This window comes from Balearica regulorum, chromosome 1 (assembly GCF_011004875.1).
Source record: "Balearica regulorum gibbericeps isolate bBalReg1 chromosome 1, bBalReg1.pri, whole genome shotgun sequence".
NCBI classification, from domain to species: Eukaryota; Metazoa; Chordata; class Aves; order Gruiformes; family Gruidae; genus Balearica; species Balearica regulorum.
The window spans coordinates 94,380,146-94,405,981 of NC_046184.1; the positions used below are offsets into that span (position 1 = coordinate 94,380,146).

The 25,836-nt window shown below is 42.1% G+C and overlaps 1 protein-coding gene across 2 annotated transcripts in view; it reads left to right on the forward strand.

Moving 5' to 3' along the window:
* The first annotated feature begins 5,924 nt into the window (after positions 1 to 5,924).
* The window catches only part of NXPE3 (neurexophilin and PC-esterase domain family member 3), a 33,449-nt gene continuing 13,537 nt past the window's right edge, over positions 5,925 to 25,836 (forward strand). The window contains exons 1-6 of one of the 2 annotated variants that reach the window (XM_075767101.1): positions 5,925 to 6,010; positions 7,386 to 7,437; positions 10,452 to 10,664; positions 18,891 to 18,971; positions 21,124 to 21,884; positions 24,215 to 24,288. In XM_075767101.1, the coding sequence (XP_075623216.1) occupies positions 10,572 to 10,664; positions 18,891 to 18,971; positions 21,124 to 21,884; positions 24,215 to 24,288 (1,009 nt within the window). In that variant the 5' untranslated portion in view covers positions 5,925 to 6,010; positions 7,386 to 7,437; positions 10,452 to 10,571. The remainder of the gene's footprint in view (positions 6,011 to 7,385; positions 7,438 to 10,451; positions 10,665 to 18,890; positions 18,972 to 21,123; positions 21,885 to 24,214; positions 24,289 to 25,836) is intronic. The other variant, XM_075767109.1, reaches the window with a different exon arrangement.

A 25,836-nucleotide genomic window follows, 5' to 3' on the forward strand; every position in this document is an offset into this window, starting at 1 on the left:
ACAGCATCTAATTAACTGTGCAAAGAAATGTGTAGTCTACGTGATCATACCCTTGTTGTCTGAAGGTTCTCAACTTGGATTTAAATCTGCCATGCTTGGAGATCTCTGCAGTTCATAGGATTTGGCTCTTTGACAGTCAATCTGTTATAAAAAAAGATCTTGTGTGAACCTTTAAAGAGACTTTCTTTGAGGTTTGAGAGAGAAATGATTTCTGTCTGTGAAACAGTTGTTGGACCATACACTCTGGAGGCAGTGGTTAGGTGTAATAAAACAATAAGTTCTCTTTTGTGGCAGGGTGCTGTATTAGTGTACTTACTGAAGACACCAAGGGATCATATATATTTTGCTATTTTCTATTACTGTCACTTTTACTGCAGAATTAGAGGAGAAACAACTTTAATTTTGGAGGTGTCAAAGGGGGAAAACTTGGTGAAACTTTTTCATGGAAACCCTAGATGTTTCTTGACATTTCCCCTGTTATTAGGGCTTGCAAACAGAAACACAAGGTTACTTATTTTAACTAATGCCTAGCTCAATTGTTGGCTTTTTTTAAACTTGTATATCCAAGAGTGATTTCATGAAGGTACAGCAAAGTGTGTACTGACACATAATCAGCTTTAACTTACTCTTTTGCAGAAGCTGAGAAATATGAAAGACTTTTTTCTGACATTCTGAAAAGTATTGTGCATGTGTAGAAGATGAGTTGCCTAAAGATACAGAAATCACAAAGAATGGTGAAGTTTTGAATTAGTTTTTACAGGGTTAAATGTAATTAGTTTGTATATACACAAAATATTTTCATCCTGACTATTAAAATACATACAGAGAAAGACATAATGGGAGATAGAGTGGAAAAATAACAAATCAAACTGGATGCATACTTAAAAATGGTTTCTTTCAGTCTGGAGCTTTCAGAGAATCATGATATGAAAATACCATAGTTTAATATATGGCTTAACATTTACTCTTCTTTGTCTGTATAAGTTTTCTTAATCTAGGTATGTAATATTGTTTTCCCCGGATAGGGATGGAGAGCTTCCTTTGGAGATGATGGGAATTTCATAAAGGAATCCAAAAGCCTAATATATGAAAATCCATGTCTGAAATTTTCCTGTATTAATATTTTATGTCTTACAGCATTTTCCTTTTGCAAGGCTTCATATTCACCAGAAGAATGTACTTTGCAGAAGGAAAAGCTTGCCTGTTGTATTTTATCCTGGACTGATCCTCCAGTGTTGATGGAAGAGATTACTAATGGTTATTTGTCAGGGGTTATTTGTCAGGTAATGTTGTCAGCTCTGCTGTGAGTACAGTTTAAGTGCTTCTTTAATTTGCTTTAGCAAAAACAGTTAAATATAGCTCAGACTAACTATTTAAACTATGCCACACAGCTCGTTTTGCCCCAAGGAGATGGTTGGCACATGCAAACCTCTTTCACCCAGTCTCTGGCAGAAATTATTCTTTTCCTGCTTTTCTGAAGATGGGGTACAAGGTGGAAGGTGGGAATGCATTTATCTGTGTTTTCAGGTTTGGTCTGTGATAGCAATCAGAAAAGAGTTGGTGTTACCACTTCCATTTTCTTCCAATTGTTTCTATAGTTTACATGTTTCAATCTTTCATGTACTCAAGAATGTAATTTTTCTACTGCGTGTAATATTTGATAGACACTGTTCTAGATGGTATTTCGAAAGGGAGAATATCCTGAAAGCAGTCCTGTTCATATTTTATATTTCAAGGGGTTTTTTTAAGATACTTGGGTTGCGTTGATTTCTCTCTGTTAGATAACTTCTTTACAAAAGAAAACCACAAGGCAATGCCTCATTAATGAAAGTAAGTACACTTCTCTTTCTGCCACCTTCTATGAACTGACCTTAATGGTCACAACTCTCTTTTTAGTACCTAAAGCTGTAACTTAAATGAATGGCAGGTTTAGCTGCTGAGTGAAAGCAGCAACTCTGATGTGGGGGGTTTTGTGGTGACTATTTTTGTGTGGTGCTATTTTGTAAAAAAAGGACGTGTTGCAAGGATGGAATTTTTAAAATGTACTGAACATTGGCCTCACTCTGCTTTCCCTTCCTTAAAAGAAGCAGGGTCATGCTTAAGTTGAGTCCTTGTGAACTGGCTGTCTAAATTGGGATTTTATCGTATTTACACCTCCAGAAGTGTTCTTATTACCACAAAGCGAGAAGGCATTAAGACAGCAAATTTTATTTTGTTGCTTCTAAAACACAGATATCTTTCAGCAAATACTTGAGAAAATCTTTGTTAAACTAAATTGCAGAAGCTTAACCATTTGTTTATAGTAAAGTTCCTTAAATGACCATAGATTCTACTATTTGCATGCAGCAAATTAAATAATGCACTTAGCAGCCAGTCTATCTGTATATAAAAACCAAGTTTGGTTCTTTTTCTGAATAATGTTGTATGTCATTGAGCTTGCAAATTGTTTCTGGTTTTTATGGATTTGTATATATTGTTTGAAGAACTCTAATCTTAATTTCTACTTGTAGTAGGTTGTTTGATGAACAAAAATGGAAGATAAATTCCTTTGAGACTACCTGGGTACTTTTTACTGGACTTGAAGTTAGTGTGTCTCGTACAGATACACTTTTTCCTGAGAGGATAGAAATGTAGCATTTAGTGGGGACTGACTGTATGACAATAAGAACTGGTCAGTTCCCCTGCTTTTAGCTACTGGAAAAGAGACTTTTTTCTGTTGTATTAACTTTTTTTTTTTCCCCTTGAGGACTGTGCCACCCAAATAAGTAAGCATCAAGTACGCATGAAGTCTTTCAAAAAGTTTTCTTTCCTAGTTACTGTTTGTTGGTTTTTTCCCCTCCAGTTTGGCTTTCTGGGACAAGTTACTGAAAGACACTTGCTTTCTATATGTCTGCTAAACAGTTGGGACTTTCTGTCTATTTTTAAATGCTTTCTTTATGTCAGCGATGCAAAAAGCACAGGATCCTTTTCTTGCAAAAGCATAAACCAGTATTTATCAGGAAAGGTGCTTTATCTCTTGGAAAGTGCCGTGCCAAATTTTATTGTATAAAAGCTCTCAATAAGAAACTTCTTTTCTGGCTTCATTACATTTATATGGGCCAAATTAACTTGTAGCATAATTCTACTGAACTAAATTTTGTCGAGGCTTTCACAGTAGTATTCTACCTCTAAACTAGAATTTGAAAAAAACCAAAACCCAACAATTAGGCATTGATTTATCTTTCTACTTCTCACTATTTTCTGTGAAAAATGGTGGGTGGTTAAATTGGTACAGTTCGTATATTTTCTATAAGTGTTGACATTTCTGGATTTATTGTTTCTTAAATATTTTGTTTGTACCTCTGAGTTTTGACTTTTAAATAAATGATTTGTACATTTATTGAAAATGTTAATTTGTACTTGATCCTTCATCTTACAGCTAATAGTCATTGTCGTACCATTGGAGGGCTATTTTGGAGATGAGAAGTTTAGAAATACAAAACAGTGATGGCAAGATAAGCATTAGCATTGATGACTTGGTACAGCTGAGGCATCTAATGGCCGACTGTTTCAGTGGTAAAGACAGTAGGAGTGTGGTAGGGTACTCGAAACCTATATACCAATTGATTAGTAGATGCCACCGAAATTGGTATTCGTGCCCTGAATACCTTTGTTTCTGTCATTGGTCCTCTCTTTCATGTTCTTAATTCCCTACTGTGTTTAAATTAAAAGATGTGGCAGTATTCTGTACAGAGATTTTGAGAAAGAGAATTAAGGCTATGGGCTTATCAAGAGAAATACAATTGCAAAGCATGTTGGTCCCTCTCCTACTATTTTGTTTTGGTCAGATACCTGCTGTGTGCTTAAATAAATGGAGACTAATTAAACATTTTTCAGGCTTTAACAGACAGACAGTTTAGGAGCTCAGACATACCTGAAAGTCATGTTTTACTGCAGGACAGTCATCCCAAAGGTAAAAAAACAAACCTGAAAAAACCCCAAATAACTTTGTTTTGCTTAACTCTCATTTGACACATGGAGGTTAATGGGCATTTTTTTAACTCTACTATGTGTTTCCACTTTGTTACACTGAAGAAATTAGCTGAGGTTTGTAAGTGAGACTCCTCCTCTTCTATGAAGATATTTAAAAGATGGAAATGGGCATAGCTAAAGTGACTTCACGTCAAGTCTTAGAGAAGAGTAGTGCTATTTTCTCTTGGAGTAGTGAAGACATTAAAGCTGTACTATTAAGTTTAAATGCTGTGTATTGTAGGGATAGTAACCATAACTTCAGGAGCTCAGGTTGAAGGGTCCCTCTTGTTCCTGTTTTTGATTCATACTTATAATGAGATTGGACATTAAAATACTTGGCTAGAGTTGGAAGATAAAGGGATAAACATATTTAGTGGATGAACCCAATTTTGGTCAAATGGAAATAGTTACTATGAGTTTTACGGCCTGAAATCCTTACATATGCTAGGAGCTGAGTTTCTTTTGCATATGACAGCGTGGTTTGAAAAAGTCCTGTTAATTCTGTATAACATTCCATCCAGATGGTAGGTGAGGTATTTTTTCCCTTCACTCAGGTGTTTTGGTGTGAAAACTAGTTTTTCTCTACTGTATTAATACAGTTGCAGAAGCACAACCCACTATGTCCCAGCATAGCTTGCATCAGTGCATCATTGATTTCAAGCCGTAGTACTGCGTTTGTGAAGGATCTGTGGCAATATAAAGCATCAATTTGGGGTCTAGGGAGAAGGAAGTATTACTTTGGCCTACATGGGACAGGACATGGAGATCTTGACAGACATGTGGGCTTCCTCAACTTGATCCCTGCCACTGATGGAGCTCATTCTCATTTTCTATAGCTCAGCATGGGTTTTGCCTATACATAAGGATATTTTCAGACCTTGTGACACTCTGTCATAACTTCTTGTGGGTCTGGGAAGGTGCATGGGACTGCCACGAGTCCTGCAAGTGATCCAGCATGTTCCTTGGTTCTAGGAGCATCAAGATCAATGGAGTTAACATGCTACCCTGGGCAATTGTGCCTGTTGTCCCAGTGGGGAGTTCTCGAGGGTTGCTAGGACCTTTTCAGGTACAGCCCAGGTTGTTTCTGGCAGAATTTGTGAATGCAAGGGCTTTGGGATTGCTCAAGTCTATCCCCTTTTTCCTTGCCAAGATCCTGTTTGCCTGCTTTTTCTGATATGTGGAAGACAGCATTAAACAAGGGAAGAAATAGCAGGAAATGGTGTACAGGATGCTCGAATGAAACCAGTCACAGCCTTTGACTTCCAAGCCTTTTTAGTTCGTCAGTGAAAACTGGGAGGCCCATGATCATGAAGGGTGCCCTGGACAATGTAAAATCTGTGCACATTGTGTTGAAATTGTTCATGTGTGGGGCCGAAAGCAATAAACTGTTAAAAAGCCTAAACAATTCTTAAACAATGCGGGATTGTGAGAAACAGCAGTCTAGCAGCTGGGGCAGTTTTGTTAGCATTGTGCTGAACTGCATTCACACGGCAACCTTTGTGATGCCTCTTCCTGTCCATTTTTGTTACACCAGCTGAAGTTCTCCAGTCCCTTGAGAACCTGCAGCACGTTTTCTGGTGTGGGAAGTGCATGGAAAATGGGCTGAGGAGGTTACCGCTGCTGTAGTAGAGGCTGTGGGACCTGAGGAGAAACGGGAAACACTGAGAAGTTCTACAGCCTGAACTCTCTCTTCTTCCTTCATCCATCGTACAGCCCCCATGTGCTCAATGTCGGGAATCCACCGTTTCCCTGGGGAAATTATTCCCATGGCTGATTGTTCTCATTGTGAAAAATTTTCCTCTTCTATCGAATGGGAGCAAGCGGCCGCTGGAGCTGGCCGGGGGCGGTCGGTAGAGGCGGGACCGGGAGGCGGTACGATAGCCGCTGCCGGTCGGGGCGGGGCGGAAGGAGGGGCGGTGGGGCCCATAGATATACGGCGAGCCGCCGCCGGGCCGGGGGTGACGCCGCTGCCTGGTCCGGGGAAACGGCTGGGGCTGCGGTGAGGGGACGCGGGGTTGCTGCGGCGTGCGGGGCTCGTGTGAGGAGCTGGGGGGGGAAACTCTGGCAGGGGAAGCCGGAGCGGCGCTGGGGAGGAGCGGCGGCGGGGCCGGGGCCGTTGTAGGGAGGCCCGGCGGCCTCGGGAGCCGGGGCGCCGCTGCGGGGGCGGGTGCCCGGCTGAGGTGAGGGCTCCCGGGGTTGGCGGGTGTCCTGCTTAGGTGCCCCCCATTCCCCACGCTGCTGCGCCCCGCTGCCGGGCCCGCCTGCCTGCGTCGCTCGGGTTTTATGTCGGCGGCGGCTGAAGATGCTTCATGCCGGTGCAGGGGCTGCCGAGTTTGTGCCTGGCAGCCTCTTGTGCCGCTCCCCCGAGGGGTGCGAGCCGCCGTGACAGCCGGAGGCCGGCCGGCTCCGCGGCGTGTGCCCGGGCTGCTGCGTGGGGCTGCCGAGCCGCGGGGGAGCGTGTGCTTGGGTCGGAAGAGCGCGATGAAAAAAGTACCTTCAAAGCAGTGAAATACCGCTTTGCAATTTACATTGCTGGTGGCAGTGCTTCCTGTTTGCTTCCCCTCCCTCGTCTCTTACTTGTGGGCGAATATTCCTTCGCCGTGGAGTTAGGCAGCGCTCGTACCGCCGTGTGGGAGCGGGCTTGTTCTCCTAGAGCAGGGCTGCTGCAGGGAGCTGCAGCAGAGCCAGCTCCTGCGAGTGGTCTGTGCCGACCTCTGAATGTCAGCCGGCCGTAGGGGCGGTGATCCCCGCTCTTTTAGGGAGCGAGGCTGAATTCGGAAAAAACGGTAGCAAATCTGATTTTCTGTGACTGCAGCAAGGCAAACGTCTAGCCTAGAAACGTCGTGCCTCAGTGACATGGGTTTGCCATCACCAGAGTTAGGGGTTTGTCTGCATTAGCGATTTGCTAATCGGTGACGGTTCTTTGAAGCAGTTGCACGGATACGTGCTTTTGTAGTGCTACTAAGACTTAAAAAAAAACCCAAACCAAACAAAAACCTAACCCTGTAATTAAGCATGACAGAACTTTAAGACTGCTTGTAAAAATGTAATTGTTTTTGTTTTTAGCCTTGGGCAAAATTAGGCCTGTAATAACACGGAACAAAGCTGAGAGGAGTAATACTTAACAATAGATAGCAGAAAATTCAAAGGTGTAGGACTGAAGTTAGGAAATAACCCCCAAACAACCTTTAAAAAAATCCCTGGATTACTGTAGATACAAAATTAATTTTATGGGTAAGCAGTCTTAACTCTTACGTTATTTTGTGTCACTGCAAGCAAACCACCAATATATGAAATTTTATTTAAAAATATTTGGGTGTATATATGTGTATGTATATATATATTCCCCCCCCCCCCCCCGTATTGTTTCCAAGGCTATTTTTGGCCTTTCGTGTGGATGGCTTCAGAGAATGCTCCAAGAATAGGGTAAGAATCTAAGGCTTTTTGGCATACTTATGTGCTTCCATTATATAAAAAATGAACTAGATCAATTATTCAGGGATGATGAAACTGGAAGTATGTTAAGGCCTTTAGTATAAAGAAAGCTCTAAACCCGTACGTTTGAATGTTTTAGAACATGTGATGTTTATAGAAATACAGAAACTTTTGAACAAAAATACATGGGAGTAGCCTCTGTGGCCTTTTTAGGTATATGAAATTACATTCTGTTCCTTTTCAGTGTCTCATGTTTTTCAGTGATATGAAGAGAGTTCTCAGCAACAAAATTGGAAATTCCATTTTTCTCTAATGTATTTGTTTCTGTTCCTCAAATCATCACATATGGTCTTAAATTAGCATTTTAATGTATTTAGGTATATTCATTATCAATTACCATTATACAAATTGAATACTTTATATTAGCACAGAACTGTTCCAACAAAGCTGCATTTTTGTTGCATTTTGTCAGTTTGATACTTTAATGGATGTCTTGCTCTTTCAATGCTTGTTCATCAGTCAGAAATACAATCTGTAATTCTCAGCAAAGCATTTGAAGTTATAATCCTTATAATCCTTGTAAAACAATTTCATGTGCAGTCTATTTTGAGACTGCCCTGGTTATACCAATAATACATTTCAGTTTTCTAGTCTATGTTCGTTGAATGAATGATTTATTTAGCTAATTTTGATATTTAATGTATCATTATAACTTTTCAGTTATACTATTTATAGGAAGTTATACAAAATTTATCTAATCATTTGATGATGTTGTTGCACTTGGTGGATGGTTGTATGAGTAGCACTGCTTTCAGAAAATTAGGTTTGAAGAGACTGGTGTCTTTTTACTGTCTCTCCTTGCCATCTGTTATCTGTTTCCAAGTTTAGAGCTTCTCCTTCTGCAAGAACAGCACCCTTTTTGCTTGCAAAATGACTGTCTCAAAATTGTCCCTTTGAAAAAGAAGGAACGTAGAAGAGTCAAACTGAACAAGCATTAAGCTGTGAGAACTGTTTATCAACAGCTGTTAAGTCTGTGATTTTATAACGGATCAACTATCAAGCAACCTCAAAGAAACAATATATTTCATGAAAGTTAAGTTTTATTAAAAACATGACTATTATTATATTTTATTTTTTAAAAAATCACAACAAAACCAAAGCCCCCCAAAAATCACAACAAATCCAAAACCCAACACCGTGCATTCTTCTCAGAAGTTTACTTTTTTACCATTAGAGCTGCATAAGGGTACACAATGTAAAAGGAATGATAAAAAAAAAAAAAAAAACAACCAACAGGGAGGATGTAGTCTAATGTTATAGAAGATTTTTGAAGTTCAATTTTAGTGCATTCAATCCTGTGAGATATCTCCTGTTTAACTGATAGGTGTTAAAGCTAATTTTTTCCCCTGCCCCCCACAGAAGACTGAAGAAAGTATATTTTTAATTGCTTATCCAGACTTGTTTCAGACCTTAGTCTTTAGTAAGAAGACCTTATTGGAATCTCTAATCAGGTAAACAGGTGTGGTGGGTTGACCCTGTCTGGAGGCCAGGTGCTACCCAGAGCTGCTCTATCACTCCCCCTCCTTCACTAGACAGGGGAGAGGAAATGTAACAAAAGGGGTAAGGACAGGGAGAGATCACTCACCAACTAGTGTCATGGGCAAAACAGACTCAACTTAAAGAAAAAATTAATCTAATTTATAACCAAGCAAAACAGAGTAGAGCAATGAGAAATAAAATCAAATCTTAAAACATTTCCCTCCATCCCTCCCATCTTCCCGGGCTTAAATTCACTCCTGGTTTCTACCTCCTCACCCCCAGCGGCACAGGGGGGACGGGGAATGGGGGTTACAGTCAGTTCACCACACGTTGTTTCTGCTGCTCCTTCATCCTCAGGAGGAGGACTCCTCTCATTGTTCCCCTGCCCCAGTGTGGAGTCCCTCTCACAGGAGACAGTCCTTCATGAACTGCTCCAGCATGGGTCTCTCCCACAGGGTGCAGGACCAAACCTTCAGGAGCACACTGCTCCAGCGTGGGTCCCCCACGGGGTCACAAGTCCTGTCAGCAAACCTGCTCTGGCGTGGGCTCCTCTTTCCACAGGGCCACAGGTCCTGCCAGGAGCTTGCTCCAGCATGGGCTTCCCATGGGGTCACAGCCTCCTTCAGGTGCCTCCACCTGCTCTGGCATGGGGTCCTCCACAGGCTGCAGGTGGAATCTCTCCACCTCCTCATCCTTCATGGGCTGCAGGGGGACAGCCTGCTTCACCATGGTCTCCACCATGGGCTGCAGGGGAATCTCTGCTCCGGTGCCTGGAGCACCTCCTCCCCCTCCTTCTGCACTGACCTTGGCATCTGCAGAGTTTCTTACATCTTCTCACTCCTCTCTCTGGCTGCAAAAGCTCTCTCTAACTGTTTTTTTGTCCTTCTTAAATATGTTATCACAGAGGCGCTGATTAGCTTGGCCTTGGCCAGCAGCGGGTCCATCTTGGAGCCAGCTGGAACTGGCTCTGTCAGACACAGGGGAAGCTTCTAGCAGCTTCTCACAGAAGCCACCCCTGTAGCCCCCTTCGCTATCAAAACCTTGCCATGCAAACCCAACACAATAGGGAGATGTCTAAAACCACAAGGTTTTGTTAGAAGTCTTGGGCTCATGATGGCTGGATGGTGATAGTGTGGCCTAATGGATGAATAGGGTGGTGGTTGTTTGTTTTGGTTTTTTGGTTGTCAGAAAGAAATTTTGCACTCTTCTTTTGGGGTTTTTTTGGGGTTTTTTGGTATCAAATACAAGTGGGACTGGCTTTATGACAAGGTTTTTGCATTGAGATGCCTGAGAGAATTAAGTAGCGTAATAGACAGTACTGATCAGATTAATGCCACAAAAATCTGTCTTAATGGTTCTATTGTATCAGTTGTTGCCGTGTGAGGTTCCACCATTTATATATTTTCAGTATTAACTTCTGATAATACTGTGGTGTCTTAATATAATTTTTGTAAATGCATTTGCAGGAATGAAGTGGAAGTCAACTGAATTCTCTTGTGCACTACTGAGACGAAATGACATTCATGTTTATGGTGAATGGAAGTCATGGCAGCATCTAACATGGGCGGGAAAGACATGAATGGACAATGTGGCGTGACTCGTTCAGATTGCAAATCTTCTGCCTGCTTATGGCAGGACTGGCTATCGTAGTGCTGGTCCATAATTTTTTTCAGTTAGAGGTAAGTGGAGCCTGTTTCTTCTCCAAGATGGCTTGAGGAACGCTCTTCCTCTTTGAGCATAAGGTTAGAATTGTGACTGATAGCATTTAGCTACAACTTGGAACCACAGAAAATGCAGACTGGAAGGGATGATTGAAGGTATTTAATCCAACACCCCCCTAACTTCAAAGTTAGCTTGGATGGCACAGGGTATTGTTGAGTTGAGTTTTGACAGTCTTAAGGACAGTCAGGTTTCACCACCTGCCTGGACAGCCTGTTGCAGCGCTGCACCCCTCTCGTAGGGAAGAATGTTTCTCTTATGTGCAGGTGGAAGAGTTGCCTCTTGTCCTTTTAGTGGGTACTTCTGACTCCAGTTCCTCTGTAACTCCCCTTTAGGTAGTGAAAGACTGCAGTTAGATCCCCTCTTGGTCGTCTTTAAAAAACAAAAAAGTCTGGTTCCCTTAGTGTCTCCTTTTGGTCATGTACTCCAGTCCCCTAATCATCTCGGGGTTCTTGCTGGTCTCTGCAGTCTGACACAGAGTGTCCAAAAACCAGACACAGTGTTCTAGATATAACTTCACCAAGGTCAAGTTGAGGAGAATTACCACCTCACTCAATTTGCTGGTTATGCTCTTGTTAATTCATTGCTGTCCACTGGAATACCCAGGTCTTTTTCTGCAGACCTGTTAGCTAGCTGGTTATCTCCAGCCTGAACTTTGCCTTTTCCTTTTTCCTTCTGCTGTGCCTGACTTGCATATTTCTTCATTTTCTCACTGCTTTAGTGCAGAGGTACTATCAAACTGCATTAGTCCATCACCCCAGTCTAAAGTCAAGACAGATCAAATCACTGAGGAGCCGTTCCAGGCAGCCTTGGAGGCTGAGCCTGACCGCTGGCTGCCTGCCTGGCCAGACTATCCAGTGCGGCATTTGGTGGCTGAGCATAATAATGCTTAGCGTAATACCTCGTTAAATTCTAGCTATCTTTTGTGCATGTTAGGCAATCAATAATTACTTTATGCTTACAAGTTGGGTGTATCCTGCTTGCAGAGTGGTTGCGGGTTTGTTTTTTTTTTCTCCTGGCTAGTGATACCCAAGTGAAATGGTCCAAAAGAGGGGCTGTAAAATCCCTTCTCACTCCCAAAAAGATATAGTTGAATTGGAAGAGGTTCAGATAAGGAAGATGTTTGAGTGTGGCGCAGGATCAATAACTAAAGAATGAATGTTTATTGCCTATTCCAGTACTAGTGGAGACATTAAATTTAAACTGCAGATACCGAATTCAAAGGAAGTAGGGATGTTTTTTTATGGATTGCAGCAAAGCTGCAGAAGTCCTTGCAGTAAGACTGTGTAGCTGCTAAAACATATATTCAAAAAGTCTGGATGAATTCATAGAAGAAACATCCATTAGGGGATACTAGATCTTAAATATGTCAGCTCTAGTGTTTAAGAAGCCTTTAAGCCATAAAGGGCTAGAGACTGGATTAAGTCTTCAGGAGGAATTGTCACAACTTGTTTGGCTTGTATTCTTTTCCCACATACCTGGTGTTGGAAACTACTGAAAATCAACATACTGGGTTGATGGACCTTTGGTTTGAGTTAGCATGATCATTTTTATGTAATGTAGAAGGTAGTGGGTTTTTTCTTGTCTCTTTCTATGTTTTTTGGCCTAGGATGTTACATGAAGAACAGTTTTGGTATTTTGAATCTTAGACTTTTTTCTTCCTTTTTTTTTTTTTTAAATTACTTTTCTTAGAGAAAAGGGCTCTGACAGATGAGAGTGAAATGAAAAATGCAGTATGAGTGTTCACTCTGGGCTTTTTCTTGCCACAATTCATGACAAGTGACTATGTGGCTTTGTTGACCTTTACACATCTGACATTCCAAATTTTTAAATGCATCAGACATGCTTCTCATCCTGAAATCATCTAATTTAGCTGACTAAAGCTAAAGAGCTAAGGCAGTTATCAGCTAGCTCCCAGCTAGCCTTCTTACTTTTTCTTTTTAGGATTTTATACTTTTTCATGTTGGAATCTTCCCTCTTGAATTCTTAAGCTACTGATGATACCCTCTCAACAGTCCTACCCATGCTGGAATTTTACTTTTCTTACTTTGTGTTTAAAAAAAATGAAATAATTAAAATAATCAAGCTGTCCGCAAAACATTTGATAGCCTGCTTATTAATTTGCTTTTAGTATAGAGTCAATCCTCCCTTGAGGTCCACAGCTGCATTATAGTACCAGAAGAAATGTATTTTTCTTTTTTTTTTTCTTTTTTTTTTCTTTTTTTTTTTTTTTTTTTTTTTTTGCAAACACAGGAACACAGAAAAAATGTTCAATAATTTTCCACAAAGTACCAGGTTGTTGCCAAGAAGGAACATCATGCCTTTAGGATACAAGAGGGTTTTGTGTGTGTGTACCAATTGCCTTTAGAGCGACAGAACCACTTCAGGATTGGTTGTGAGCATTCTTTTATTTGAAAGCACTTAGAAAAGAGACTGTGTGGGGAGAAGGGAAGTTGCTTGCAAGGATGAAGGAATGGTGCGTGGAATCAAATGGCTGAAATTGAACAAAAGACCAATGCAAAAAATTTTTTTATTCTCGCTGCTAAATTGCAGATGCCTACAAAAGATAATTGCATCATCTTATTTGGATTATTGCTGGAACATTTCTCTGTCAGGTGATGGCTTTTTAGGATTAGCTTTGACATTTAGAGTAACTTAGCACCCGCTCAGTGCTGTGTCTTAGACAACAAATAGGGGTAAAGTACCTGGAGTGTAGAATTACTGAAAATAAGGCAACTGACCTTTCAGTAATTGGTATTTGTTCAGTTTCAAATATTTTCTGCTGCATAAGTTAAGACTCTCTATTGGGCAAACTGGAACTTTTTTTCCCCTCCATGCCTGTTACCTGGGAATCCTCTGTGATGTTTCCTGCTCTGATGTTAGTGACATGTGCAGGTTTACAGCAATTGTTCTGAATGTACTTGGCCAACCAAGCTCAGAAGTACAGCTGGTGGAAAATATTGGACTTTGAGATGGAGTCCCACCTTTTCAGCAGCAATTGAAATACTCAGAGGGGTTTTTTTAGCCACCAACATTATTGCGTTTAACTGAGGACAAGTGTTCGTTGCAGGTCTAACCAGGTACCCTGTGAACCCCTGTAGAATATCTTTGAGAGCACGATTGCGGGGATGGGGCTGTATGTTATATCTAACCTTTGCTTAGTTGGTGGTGAGAATGCTTTTTTCCTTTTTATGACATCTCTCATGCCCCAGGAACAGCTTGTACATTTGTTTGTTCTTGCTTAATTGACATGTTCTGTCCTGCCTGTGTTACTTGGCAGACACCTATTAAACGGGTGAGTGAGCCAACTAGGGAAGACGCCTCGCTGGACCTGTTGTTTGCGATCAGAGGAAGACTTGTAGGTGATGTGGCAGTCGGAGGCCATCTTGGGCTGTTAAAATACTTCTATTGGTATTTCTTAGAAATATTGCTTTGGTTTTGTCTAAGGTTAACAAGCAGTTTAGGAATATGACCCTGGCTCTGTGAGAATATACCAGACATGCTAGAACTTCAATACGAACTGGAGTCAAAGGCAGCCAAGCGCTATGCCACAACTGATATCGTGAATGCATTTTTCTCAATCCCTTCGGTGGCAGAGCGCAGGCCACAGTTTGCTTTCACTTGGAGGGGCACCCAGTACGCCTGGAATCGACTGCCCCAGGGGCGGAAACAGCCCCACCATTTGCCATGGACTGATCCAGACTGCACTGGAACAGGGTGAAACTCCTGAACACCTAAGTATATTGATGACATCATTGGGTGGGGCAACACAGTGGAGAAAATGTTTGAGAAAGGAATAAGAATAATCCAAATTCTTTTGAAAGTTGGTTTTGCTATAAAGCATAGTCAAGTCAAAGGACCTGCACAGGAGATCAAGGTTTTTGGAAAAAAAAATGGCAAGATGGCTGTTGTCATATCCTAATGGATGTGATCAACAAAAGAGCTGTGTCTCCACCAGCTAACAAAAAACCCCCACAAGCTTTCTTAGGTGTTGCGGGGTTTTGGAGAATGCATATTCCAGGTTAAAGTCTGATTGTAAGCCTTCTCTATCAAGTGACCTGGAAAAAAGAACGACTGAACGGGACTCTGAGCAGCAGCAAGCCTTTGAACAAATTAAACAGGAAAGAGTTCATGCAGTAGCCCTTGGGCCAGTCCGGGCAGGAGCAGATGTAAAGACCGTGCTCTACACCACAGCCAGGGATAACGGCACCACACGGAGCCTCTGGCAGAAAGTGCCTGGAGAGATTCAAGGTGATGCCTGGGGTTTTGGAGTAGGGGATATAGAGTATCTGAAGGTCATTGCACTCCAACTGAAAAAGAGATATTGGCAGCACGTGAAGGGGTTTGCGCTGCTTTGGAAGTGATTGGTGCTGAAGCACAGCTCCTCCTGGCACCCCAACTGCCGGTGCTGGGCTGGAGGTTCAAAGGGAGGGTCCCCTCTACACACCACACAATGGATGCTACGTGGAGTAAGCGTGTCGCACTGATCATGCAGCGGGCTCCAATAGGAGACCCCGGTCATCCAGGAATCTTGGAAGTGATCACGGACTGGCCAGAAGGCAAAGATTTCAGAATGATGCCAGAGGAGGAGGTGACACCTGCTGAAGAGGCCCCACCACGTAAGAAACTGCCAGGAAATGAGAAGTCATATGCCCCGTTCACTGACGGGTCCTGTCGCATCGTGGGAAAGCACCAGAGGTGGAAGGCTGCCCTATGGAGTCCTGCATGACAAGTCGCAGAAGCTGCTGAAGGAGAAGGTGAATCGAGCCAGTTTGCAGAGGTGAAAGCCATCCAGCTGGCTTTAGACATTGCTGAACGAGAAAAGCGGCTGATGCTCTGCCTCTGTACTGACAGAGATGGACGGTGGCCAATGTCCTGTGGGTGGTGGTTACAGCAATGGCAGCAGAGCAACTGGCAGCGCAGAGGCAAACCCATCCGGGCTGCCCCAGTGTGGCAAGATACTGCTGCCCGGCTAGAGAAGCTGGTTGTAAAAGGACGTCACGTAGGTGCTCACGTCCCCAAGAGTCGGGCCACTGAGGAACTTTCAAAGCAACCATCAGGTTGCTCAGATTGAAGTGGCTCAGGTGGATCTGGACTGGCAACATAAGGGTGATTTATTTATAGCTCGCTGGGCCCATGACACATGAGGCCATCAAGGAAGGGATGCAACATACAAATGGACTCATGATCGAGGGGTGGACTTCACCATGGACACTATCGCACAGGTTATCCATGAATGTGAAAGATGCGCTGCAACCAAGCAAGCCATGTGGTTAAAGCCTCTGTGGTATGACGATGGCTGAAATATCAATATGGGGGAGGCCTGGCAGGTTGATTACATCACACTCCCACAAACCCACCAAGGCAAGCACCCTGTGCTTACAATGGCTTAAGCAACCACCAGATGGCTGGAAACATGTCCCATGCCACCACCCGGAACACTATCCTGGGCTTTGAAAAGCAAGTCCTGTGGCAGCATGGCACCCCAGAAAGAACTGAGTCAGACAATGGGACTCATTTCCGAAACAACCTCATAGACACCTGGGCCAAAGAGCATGGCATGGAGTGGTGTATCACGTCCCCTGTCATGCACCAGCCTCTGGGAGAATCCAACGGTACAACGGACTGCTAAAGACTACACTGAGAGCAATGGGTGGTGGGACCCTCAAGCATTGGGATACACATTTAGCAAAGGCCACCTGGCTAGTTAACACAAGGGGATCTACTAATTGATCTGGCCCTGCCCAATAAAAACCCCTGCATGCTGTGGAAGGAGATAAGATCCTCATAGTACTTATAAGGAACTTGTTGGGAAAAACAGTCTGGGTTATTCCTTCCTTGGGTAAGGGTAGACCTATTCATGGGTTTGTTTTTGCTCAAGGACCTGGGTGCACTTGGTGGGTAATACAGAAGGATGGTGGAGTCCAATGTGTATGTCAAGGGGATTTAATCCTGGGTGAAAATAACCCATGATTTGAGTTGCATGTTCTGGGAATTACTTTAGCAGGAACACCTTGTTGCTAACCAGGCTAGGAGCAAGGGGAGGAGTTCATTGCAGTGGTAAACTCTATAACCTGGCCCAAAGGGACCAAGGGTGGAGATTGTAATGGAAATACCTTGAAATTGTTTTAACCTGGGATTTGAGTTCCATTTTATAGAAATTACTATAGTAGGAACCTTCTGAACCAATGGAGGACAAACCTTACAAGAAGCAGTGCAAGTGCAGCAGTGACCTGACCTGAGCTGGCTTTGGTGCCCAGTAACTTACACAACACACCACTTATCCTGTCCTGAGTGACCACCATAACAGATAGAGCCCAGAGTCATGGGCTAAATAAATTCAATGGACTTTTCATGGACATTTGCGGATGTTTTACAGACATTTCACAGGAGTGGTCCATAGACTAAGGGAATGATATCTCTGTAATCTATGAAAGGATGGGAAGGGTGGTGGGCATTAATGGGGATGTATTGGATAGTGTGGGACCTGAGCATGATGTAAATGGTATGGAATAAGGGGTGGAGAATGTGCTGGTTTTGGCTGGAGTGGAGTTAATTTTCTTCATAGTAGCTAGCATGTGGCTATGGTTTGGATTTGTGCTGGCACCAGTGCTGCTAACACAGGGATGGTTTGGTTCCTGCTGAGCAGCGCTCACACAGAGCCAAGGCCTTTGCTGCTCCTCACCCCACCCCACCAGCGAGGGGACTGGGGGTGCACAAGCAGTTGGGAGGGGACACAGCTGGGACAGCTGACCCCAACCGACCAAAGGGATATTCCATACCATATGACATCATGCTCAGTGTATAGAGCTGGGAGAAGAAGGAGGAGGAAGGGGGGGGTGATGTTTGGAGTGATGGCGTTTGTCTTCCCAAGTAACCATTACGCGTGACGGAGCCCTGCTTTCCTGGTGATGGCTGAACACCTGCCTGCCCATGGGAAGTGGGGAATGAATTCCTTGCTTTGCTTTGTTTGTGTGTGTGGCTTTTGCTTTACCTGTTAAACTGTATCTCAACCCATGAGTTTTCCCATTTTTACTCTTCTGATTCTCTCCCCCATCCTGCTGGGGGGGGGGGGGGTGCGGGGAGGGGGGGGAGTGAGTGAGCAGCTGTGTGGGGCTGAGCTGCCAGCTGGGGTAAAACCATGACAAAGAAGAGGACTCTAGAGAGATCTTGAGAAATGCTCTTTATCTGCCCTCCTTAAAGGAAATTTTATTTCATTTTGGCTGCTAGCTAGAGACGAGACCCTGCAGTTCTGCATGGTCTCAGTATGACTTCTTAACGTACAGGAGCCAGAGAGATTTGGAAATGCCAGTGAAAGAGAGAGTAGAGAATAGAGTGGGGACAGACTAAGCTATTAATCTGCCTCAGGGCAAGCCAAGTGTATCCATAGGGGTAGGAGAGCTTGAGCACTTTTTTGGAGATGAGCCTGGGAAGCACTTAAAGGGAGATGGTTTGGAAAGGTTTTCTATTCCAGTCAAGGATCTTTGGTATATGAATTGACCGTCAAGCTTTCCCTGCCTTAACTGGAAAATGGAATCTCTGTGATATTTTCTCCTGTGAATAGCATACATGGTGTAGTTTACTTTCACATGTAAGCTTTAATTCTGCAATAATACATGTTCCTGTTTGGGGTTGGGAGAGGGCTGTAAGGATGAACAAGGATGTGACAGAAAGAATGGTCCTTCAGGATGTTGAAGAAGCTCTGGTTTTACCTTCATAGAGGTTGTTTGGTTTTTTCCCCCTTGAAGATTGACTGAGGAAACATTTGGGTCATAACCTAGAGATGCTGGAGTTGAAGTGACAGTGCTTGTCCAGGACTTCAGCTGCATACAAACGAAGAGCTTTGACCTGGGGCTTTACTAAAAAGGCTGTGTAGGTGGACTGCTTTAGAGACATTGAACTATGTTCTTTGCTCTGTTTTCTGAAGGTATGAGTTTGTTGGCTTAGTGTTCTCTACACCCTTTTCCACAGAAATATATAGGTGTGTCCTTGGAAAGACTTCAGCAAGGCTAGCTAGGCCATAAACAACATCATCTAGATCTCTGACAAAAAGACTGGGTTAAAAACCCTGAAGAAATTTATAGAAGGTTAAAAATAGTGATGGGTCTGTTTTTAAGTCCTTAGATAGTCATCTCTCTTCTTTATCTGAAAGGATTTTTTTTCCATGCATCCCTCCCCCCTTGAAGTACCAACCATTGAAGAACCAACTGAAATATAGAAACTTTATCTTGGGAGCTGGCACTGAACACAAGAGTGTCCAAACACAGGTACTCTTCCTCTCCACCCCTCCTTAGGAAAATGCTTAAATATTTTTGCTGACTGAGACATAGTTACCAGCTTGTTGGATGCATCAAAATATATAGCTATCTTTTAAAAATATTTCCATACAGTATTTTCTGTGTTATGTATATATGCATGAGAAGTGAAAGTGAAGTTGTGAAGGTATCCAAAAATAGAAACTTGGCTTAATTCAAGAATGCACGTAGGCAAGATTTAAAGTAGAACTATGCCTGAGATTCATTCTCAGCTTTGCCTGAAATTTACTGGATTAATAAAAGTAACATGCAGCGATGTTTGTGTTTTTGCCTGCTGTGATGGGAAATAGAAATAATTACAAATTACCTCAGGTGGCCTTCAGGGAAAATTTGTTAAATCCTGGGTGGAAATGTAAAGGAGAAGCAAAAACTTTTATTGTGATAATAACATTCTCTGTATCTGTGGATACCTGTAATTTACATTTTATGGTTAAAATGTAACAATTTACAATTTCAGATTTTATAATTAACATGGATATCAAAGAGAAGATTCTGTGTATCCTAGTGTGCTCATTATCCTCTTACTCTTAAGCTGATCAAAACCGACTTCTGTAACAGCCTTCAAATGCTTGTGCGTTTCAATTGCTTGTTAGCTTTATCTTTCTTCTAAAAAAACTATACTGAATCTCTGTGTTGTTCAAATGACTGTAATATACTGGCAAATTAAAATAAATTGTAGCGGGGGGAACTACTTGGTATGTACATGTACTCTAGGTGATATTTCAATGAACTAAGAAAGGTTTATAACAACAAGTAAGGCTTTAATGTAAGTGCTGGGAATTTTAGTACCTTACTGGGCAGTTAATTATGGAGGAAGTGAATGGAAAACACTAGGATATTGGTAAATACAATGATCTTTTAACAAATTTCAAATAGTGTAGTTTTAATTTTTTAGCAATCTTTCAAATCTAAACTAGCATATTCTCTGATGCCATGTGAACGATACATTGTATAATTTTAATCTTTGCTTATAAAATGATTTGACGTATTTTGCTTCTCTATGAAATACAAGTATGGATAAGTTCTACTATATACACCTGATAATTAAGTACTCATTTTGTGCATATTAGAGGTGTAAGTTTGGATTTGCTGATTAGGAATCTTACAGGTAGCTCTGGGGTCTTAGACTGTCCTATTTTTTAAATTTTCCTAATGCAATCCTGCAAAATTGTGCTATGTCATGAAGAAGATGGTATCTCTGTGGCTATTTGCATAAAAATACAGTGTTGGGCAGACTCAAATCACAACAGAAGCCCCCTCTCTTAGTCTAGCACTGTGTTTAACTGTTTGAATTTTTAAACTCTTGTGTGGATTAGGGGATGCTTTGCTTGTGTTTCATTCGGCTCTAGAAGAAGCTGCATATAGATTTTAAAATCTTAAAAGTAAACAGATTTTTTTTTTGCCTGTTTAGTCCTAGCTTGTCCTAGGCTATTTTACTTGCCCACCAGTTCATAAATTCATTGCCCTTCCAATGCATTCAAATGCAAAGGAAACATTCCTTCTTTTTCCTCCATTTCTTTCATCTGTACATTACAGGGAAAACCACATTTCAGATAATTAGATAAGAAGCAATGTGAGTGTGACCAGATAAATGACTGCGGCTGCTACATGCAGCAGACTTCTCCAGAAAGCACATGCAGGCGGTGCATCGGATCCATCTGCAGTGTAATGTCTCAAAGAAACCCCTTTTTCTTGCATTATGTCGGACAGCTACTAGACTTACTGTGCTCGAACACTAAAATGTTCCTACAGTAAGAAAATTAATCAGGAGTTACAATTTACTGTTTAACCATGCGATCTTTTGTAATTATTTTTTTTCACATTGCCGATACTTGCAGAATATACTGGTAGCCAGAATACTGCCATAGAAAATATTTGGCCTGCTTTACATAAAAGCTTTGCCAGAGCAGGGTAACCAGAGGTTGCCTACCTGTCTCCTTAGAAAGTCCACAGTCAAGGTAATAGATTTGTGTGTTCTGGTGAAGTCAGCTTCATAACTGTGTAAAGCAAAACCCAGTTCTTGGGATCGTTTCCTGACAAAGCATCTGTTATTCATAGTGTTTCATTTAATAGCATGGTTTCAGGTAATCTTTTTCCTCCCCAGCACCTGGATGATGACACAATTTCGGGATCAAATTGGATAACTGAAAACAATGTCCAGCATTCTCTATCCCAGACAACCAAAACTACCAGGAAGCCTTACTGCAGTTACAAGCAGCAGACATTGTCCAAAAGAGAACAAGTGGAACAGGAATCGTTGCTTGCTGCAATACTGTGGCCAAAACCCCCTGATGGCAAAATTGCCTTCGTAGAAAGCACTGATCCTGCACATAGTGACTTTGTGATTGTGAAACCCAGCAGGTTCTTCAAGGTGGGGGATGAGTTAGAGGTGCTTGTTCGCGTGAAGGATTTCCAAGGCAAACCCAAGCAGTATGGTGGAGACTATCTACAGGCACGAATTCACTCTCCTCTCCTGAAAGCTGGAGCAACAGGAAGGATTGTAGATTGCCGTAATGGCCTTTACAAAGTCTTCTTTACCTTGCTTTGGCCAGGAGAGGTTAAAGTTTCTGTGTCACTTGTCCATCCGAGTGAAGCAATCCAAGTCCTCCTGCGTTTGCGAGAAGAAAGGCCGGACAGGGTCTATTTCAAAAGCTCGTTCAAGTCTGGGAGGTTTTCGGAAACTACCGAGTGCAATGTTTGCTTGCCTGGAGATCTCCCGGTCTGCAACTTCACAGATCTTTACACGGGTGAGCCATGGTTTTGTTATAAGCCTCGAAAGCTGTCCTGTGCCAGCCGAATCAGCCACGCCAAGGGTGGATATCAAAAAGGTCTTCTGACACAAGATGAAAGCCTCTTTTTCCAAAGGTACGTATGTTGTTGAATTTATATCTACTCAGTTAAGTTTTTGGTTTTGTGTGTTATGTGTTGTTTTTTTTTTTAAAACACAAACTCTAGGTTATTGGTGAAATATGATAGATTGCCTTACAGGAGGTGTGCATCTGCAGGAGCGGGTGTTTGATGTGAGTTGTTGAATATTCTCTTCCCCTCCATTCAGCCATGCAAGAACACAGTCATCTTAAACTAAAGAAACTTGGAGTGTGGTTCTCTGTGCTCTGAATTCAACCCTGGTACACCTGCTAAATTTCACAAGAGTATGCTGTCTAAATCTGGTGGCTTTTTATTGCTGAGCAGACGTGATATGGTATGGAATATCCCTGTGGTCAGTTGGGGTCGGCTGTCCTGGCTGTGTCCCCTCCCAAGACCTTGCCCACCCCCAGCCTGCTGGTGAGGGGGCTGTTGGAGAGACACAGCCGTGGTGCTGTGCCAGCGCTGCTCAGCAGCTCCCAAAACACCGGTGTGTTACCAACACCTTGCTGGTGCCTGTACGCAGCACAGCGCTGCGAGGGCTGCTGTGGGGAAATTAACCCCACCTCAGCCAGACCCAGTGCAGGTGGTAGTCTGGGGACTGTTTCCTTATTTTTTTGTTTCCACACCTGCACTTGCAATACAAGTAACAATGCTTTGAGATGTATTTTTGGCCAAGTCTGAACTACCTAAGAAAGGTCTAGGTTTTAGACTTATTTTTACGCAAAATACCAATTGCTTTTATCCTCAGCAAAAGTCATCTTACATATAATGCAATGTGTTCCTTGTTGCTCAGTGTGACTTTCAAATCTTAGGAATAATTTTAAGTCATTCATGAAGAAAACACCTGGTACAACAAACTGCTGAGCAATACCTGTGCAAGTGGAAATCATCTGTGCATATTGTATAAAGCGTCAAGTTAAATTAGTTTCACAGTCATCTTTTTCTGCTGCATTCAGCACTTTAAAAAGATACATCTCTTAGTGAATGGCTAAATGTGACAGGACTGCTTCTGGGTGTACCCTCAGCTGAAATTAGACAAAGTTAGCTACTGTGTAGTGTCAGAACTACAGTAGATGTAGGCTACTGCCTTGCTCTCCAAACAAGGTGCTGAAGGAAAATGTTTTAGCAGTGTGTCCACTTGAGGCTTAAATTGGGAAAGATTTTAGAGCAGCAGCTCCAGATATTTAATTAGGAAAGTATGTATGCATGTTTGTAACTGAAGACCAGAAATCAAAATCAGTTGCATTGTTTTTTCGCTATTCCTTATCAAGTTTGTAAGTAGGTCTTTTGACTTTCTGTGCCTTGGGCAGTTCATCTGTAAAATATGGCTGATACTGATTGATGATGTTTCCAAATGGGAGTGGGAATGTTTGGGGTTTTTTTTTTAGCTTGTTTTGTTTGTTTCGTTCAGCTCTGAGATTCTTGACTGAAATGGCTTATAGAAATTCCAAATAATTTATTTCTTAAATAGAGAAAAACATTAGAGAGGGATTCTCATTAAAACAGCAACAAAAGACAAAACAAGAACCTAGTATTAAATCTCCTCATCTGTCACAGCTGTACCATAGTGATGTGTCCAACACAACCTGATCAGAATTCATTGTTGTCCACAAACAAATGCTTGTGAAGTTTGTTGGTATTTAGGGGGATGATCTTTGTTTCTGTATTCAGCAAATTGCTGTCCTACTGGCAGACTTCATTCCTAGGGATCTCTGAAGTTGGTTGGACATTGGCTGGTGCTACCGTCTCCCCCAGAGGCAGGACAGACCTCTGCTAGCCTAGTCTAGAGCTGGCACTGCAGGTGGTGGTGATGCTGGACCGCCACAAGCTCCGCTATCTGCTGGGGAGCAGGCTGTGGGATTACGGGGGCTGAAAGGGGCAATTACCTCGACAGAGGGATTTACTGCGGTAAGCGCCTGTGGAAGAGAGCTGGGAGCTGCTGCTGCTGCAGCACGCCCCTTCAGTGGCTTGTCTCCTGGCAGTGATACACGTACCGCAAGCTGGGAACTTCCCATCTTTGTAGTAAATCCCCCAAACTTTCTTGCAGACCTCTGATAGCTTGATCTAGGTTTGTGCTAGTGAAAACGTGCGCGAGATTTGTGTCCTAGTGCTATGAAATTTTGAATTCTGATTCAGAATAATGATAGGAAATGAGGAAATGAGTGCAGAATGAATTTAGCTACAGGAAGCAGACTAAACTTAAAGTAAAAAATTCTTAGTGTGAGTCCTATGTGCTTATTTGAAGTGGATTAAGAAAAAATGAGATTAATACTACCTTCAAATTTTACGGTAAATTTTACAACTATTATTATTGTTTTTTGTTCAAGTGATGTGAATATCAAAAGGCCAATACTCTCCAGTGGACCTGATTCAGTGATTGTAAAGCCCAAGGCATTAACAGGTAAAGTGAACTTTAAAAGATTCTTGTTTGTAATTTGTAATTAAATTTATAAAAAAGAACACCAGGCATGAGACAATAATTGATTCATTTTCATAGCATGCATTAGAAATTAACTTTTAAATTCGTATTGAGAACGTGAAGGCTTTTAGGTATTACTGTAATACAAGGTCAGTGCAAATAACAAAATTTCTAAAATTATATACATAAATGGGATTTTTAGCAAAAATAATTAAAAAAAAAAGTTTGTTCTCTTGCCAAAAGTATCTTTTTTTCTAGCATTTACTCAGAGATATAAAATGTCTTACAGTAACTGCTCACCAAACTCTCAAGGTAATCTAGCAAAAGCAGCTGTGTGGTGTTTCGTAATTCCTGGCTTTGTTAAGAATTTTATCTAACAGATTTCAACAATTTGCATTTAAGTATTACTACCATTTGTGTTACCACAGGATGTCAGAACCTACAGTTGTGGACCAGAACCCAATTGTTCTGTACCCTGTCTAAAAACAGAACAAAGTGACAGTCTGTACTAAGAGGTTTTATCTCATTCATATCCATGTGCATGCTTTTTATGCCTCTAAAAAGCCTGCATAAAATGTGATACACAGCAAATTACTTCTTAATTCAAAGCTGATGTGGTTTAGCCCCAGCCGGCAGCTGAGCACCACGTGGCTTCTCGCTTGCTCCTCGCCCCTAGCGGGATGGGGACGAGAATGGGAAGAAAAAGGTAAAACCCATGGTTTGGGATAAGGACAGTTTACTGAGACAGCAAAGGGAGAGGGAAATAACAAAAACAATACTTAAAATATATAATGTGGGTGATACACACTGCAATTTGCTCACTGCCTGGAACCCAATGCCCAGGCCGTCCCCAACTCCTCCCTGGCCAGCTCCCCATTTTATATACTGAGCACGACATCACATGGTATGGAATATCCCTTTGGCCAGTTTGGGTCAGCTGTCCTGGCTGTGTCCCCTCCCAGCTTCTGGTGAAAATTAACTCTATCCCAGATGAAAAGCAGGACAAAAGCTTTTCAGAATTTTTTTTTTTTATAAGGTTGTAGGAGACAATAAAGGTAGACTTCTTACCTGAGCATTAAAGTCTTAACAGAAAACAGCCTACTGCATTTTTTGCTTTTAGTTTTGCTGTTCACTGAAAGAACCAGAGTGCTGCTATTAGGCCAGCAGCACTTTCTTCCCTTTCTTTCTTTCTCCAGATCCTTTAGATGACATGTTTTTGGTTGCTTTTTTAATCTTATATATTTCCTCACAGAAACTGCTGCAAATTTGATTATATTGCCCATCTTTCAGGAGTTACAGATGATCAAAGCTTGTCTGCATTTCCTGAGGATTAATACTGGGTTAGAAAGGGTTGATAGGAGTAGCACAGTATTCCTCAGGGAAATTCCTTCTAAGAAGAATAGTCTCTGAATAAACAAACTTAATACATTGGTATAATGATCATGGATGTTTAGATTTGTTAGGATTGATGGCACACTTAAATTACTGTTCTGCCGTTGTTGGTTTTGCACATACCTTTCTGTTTGGGGG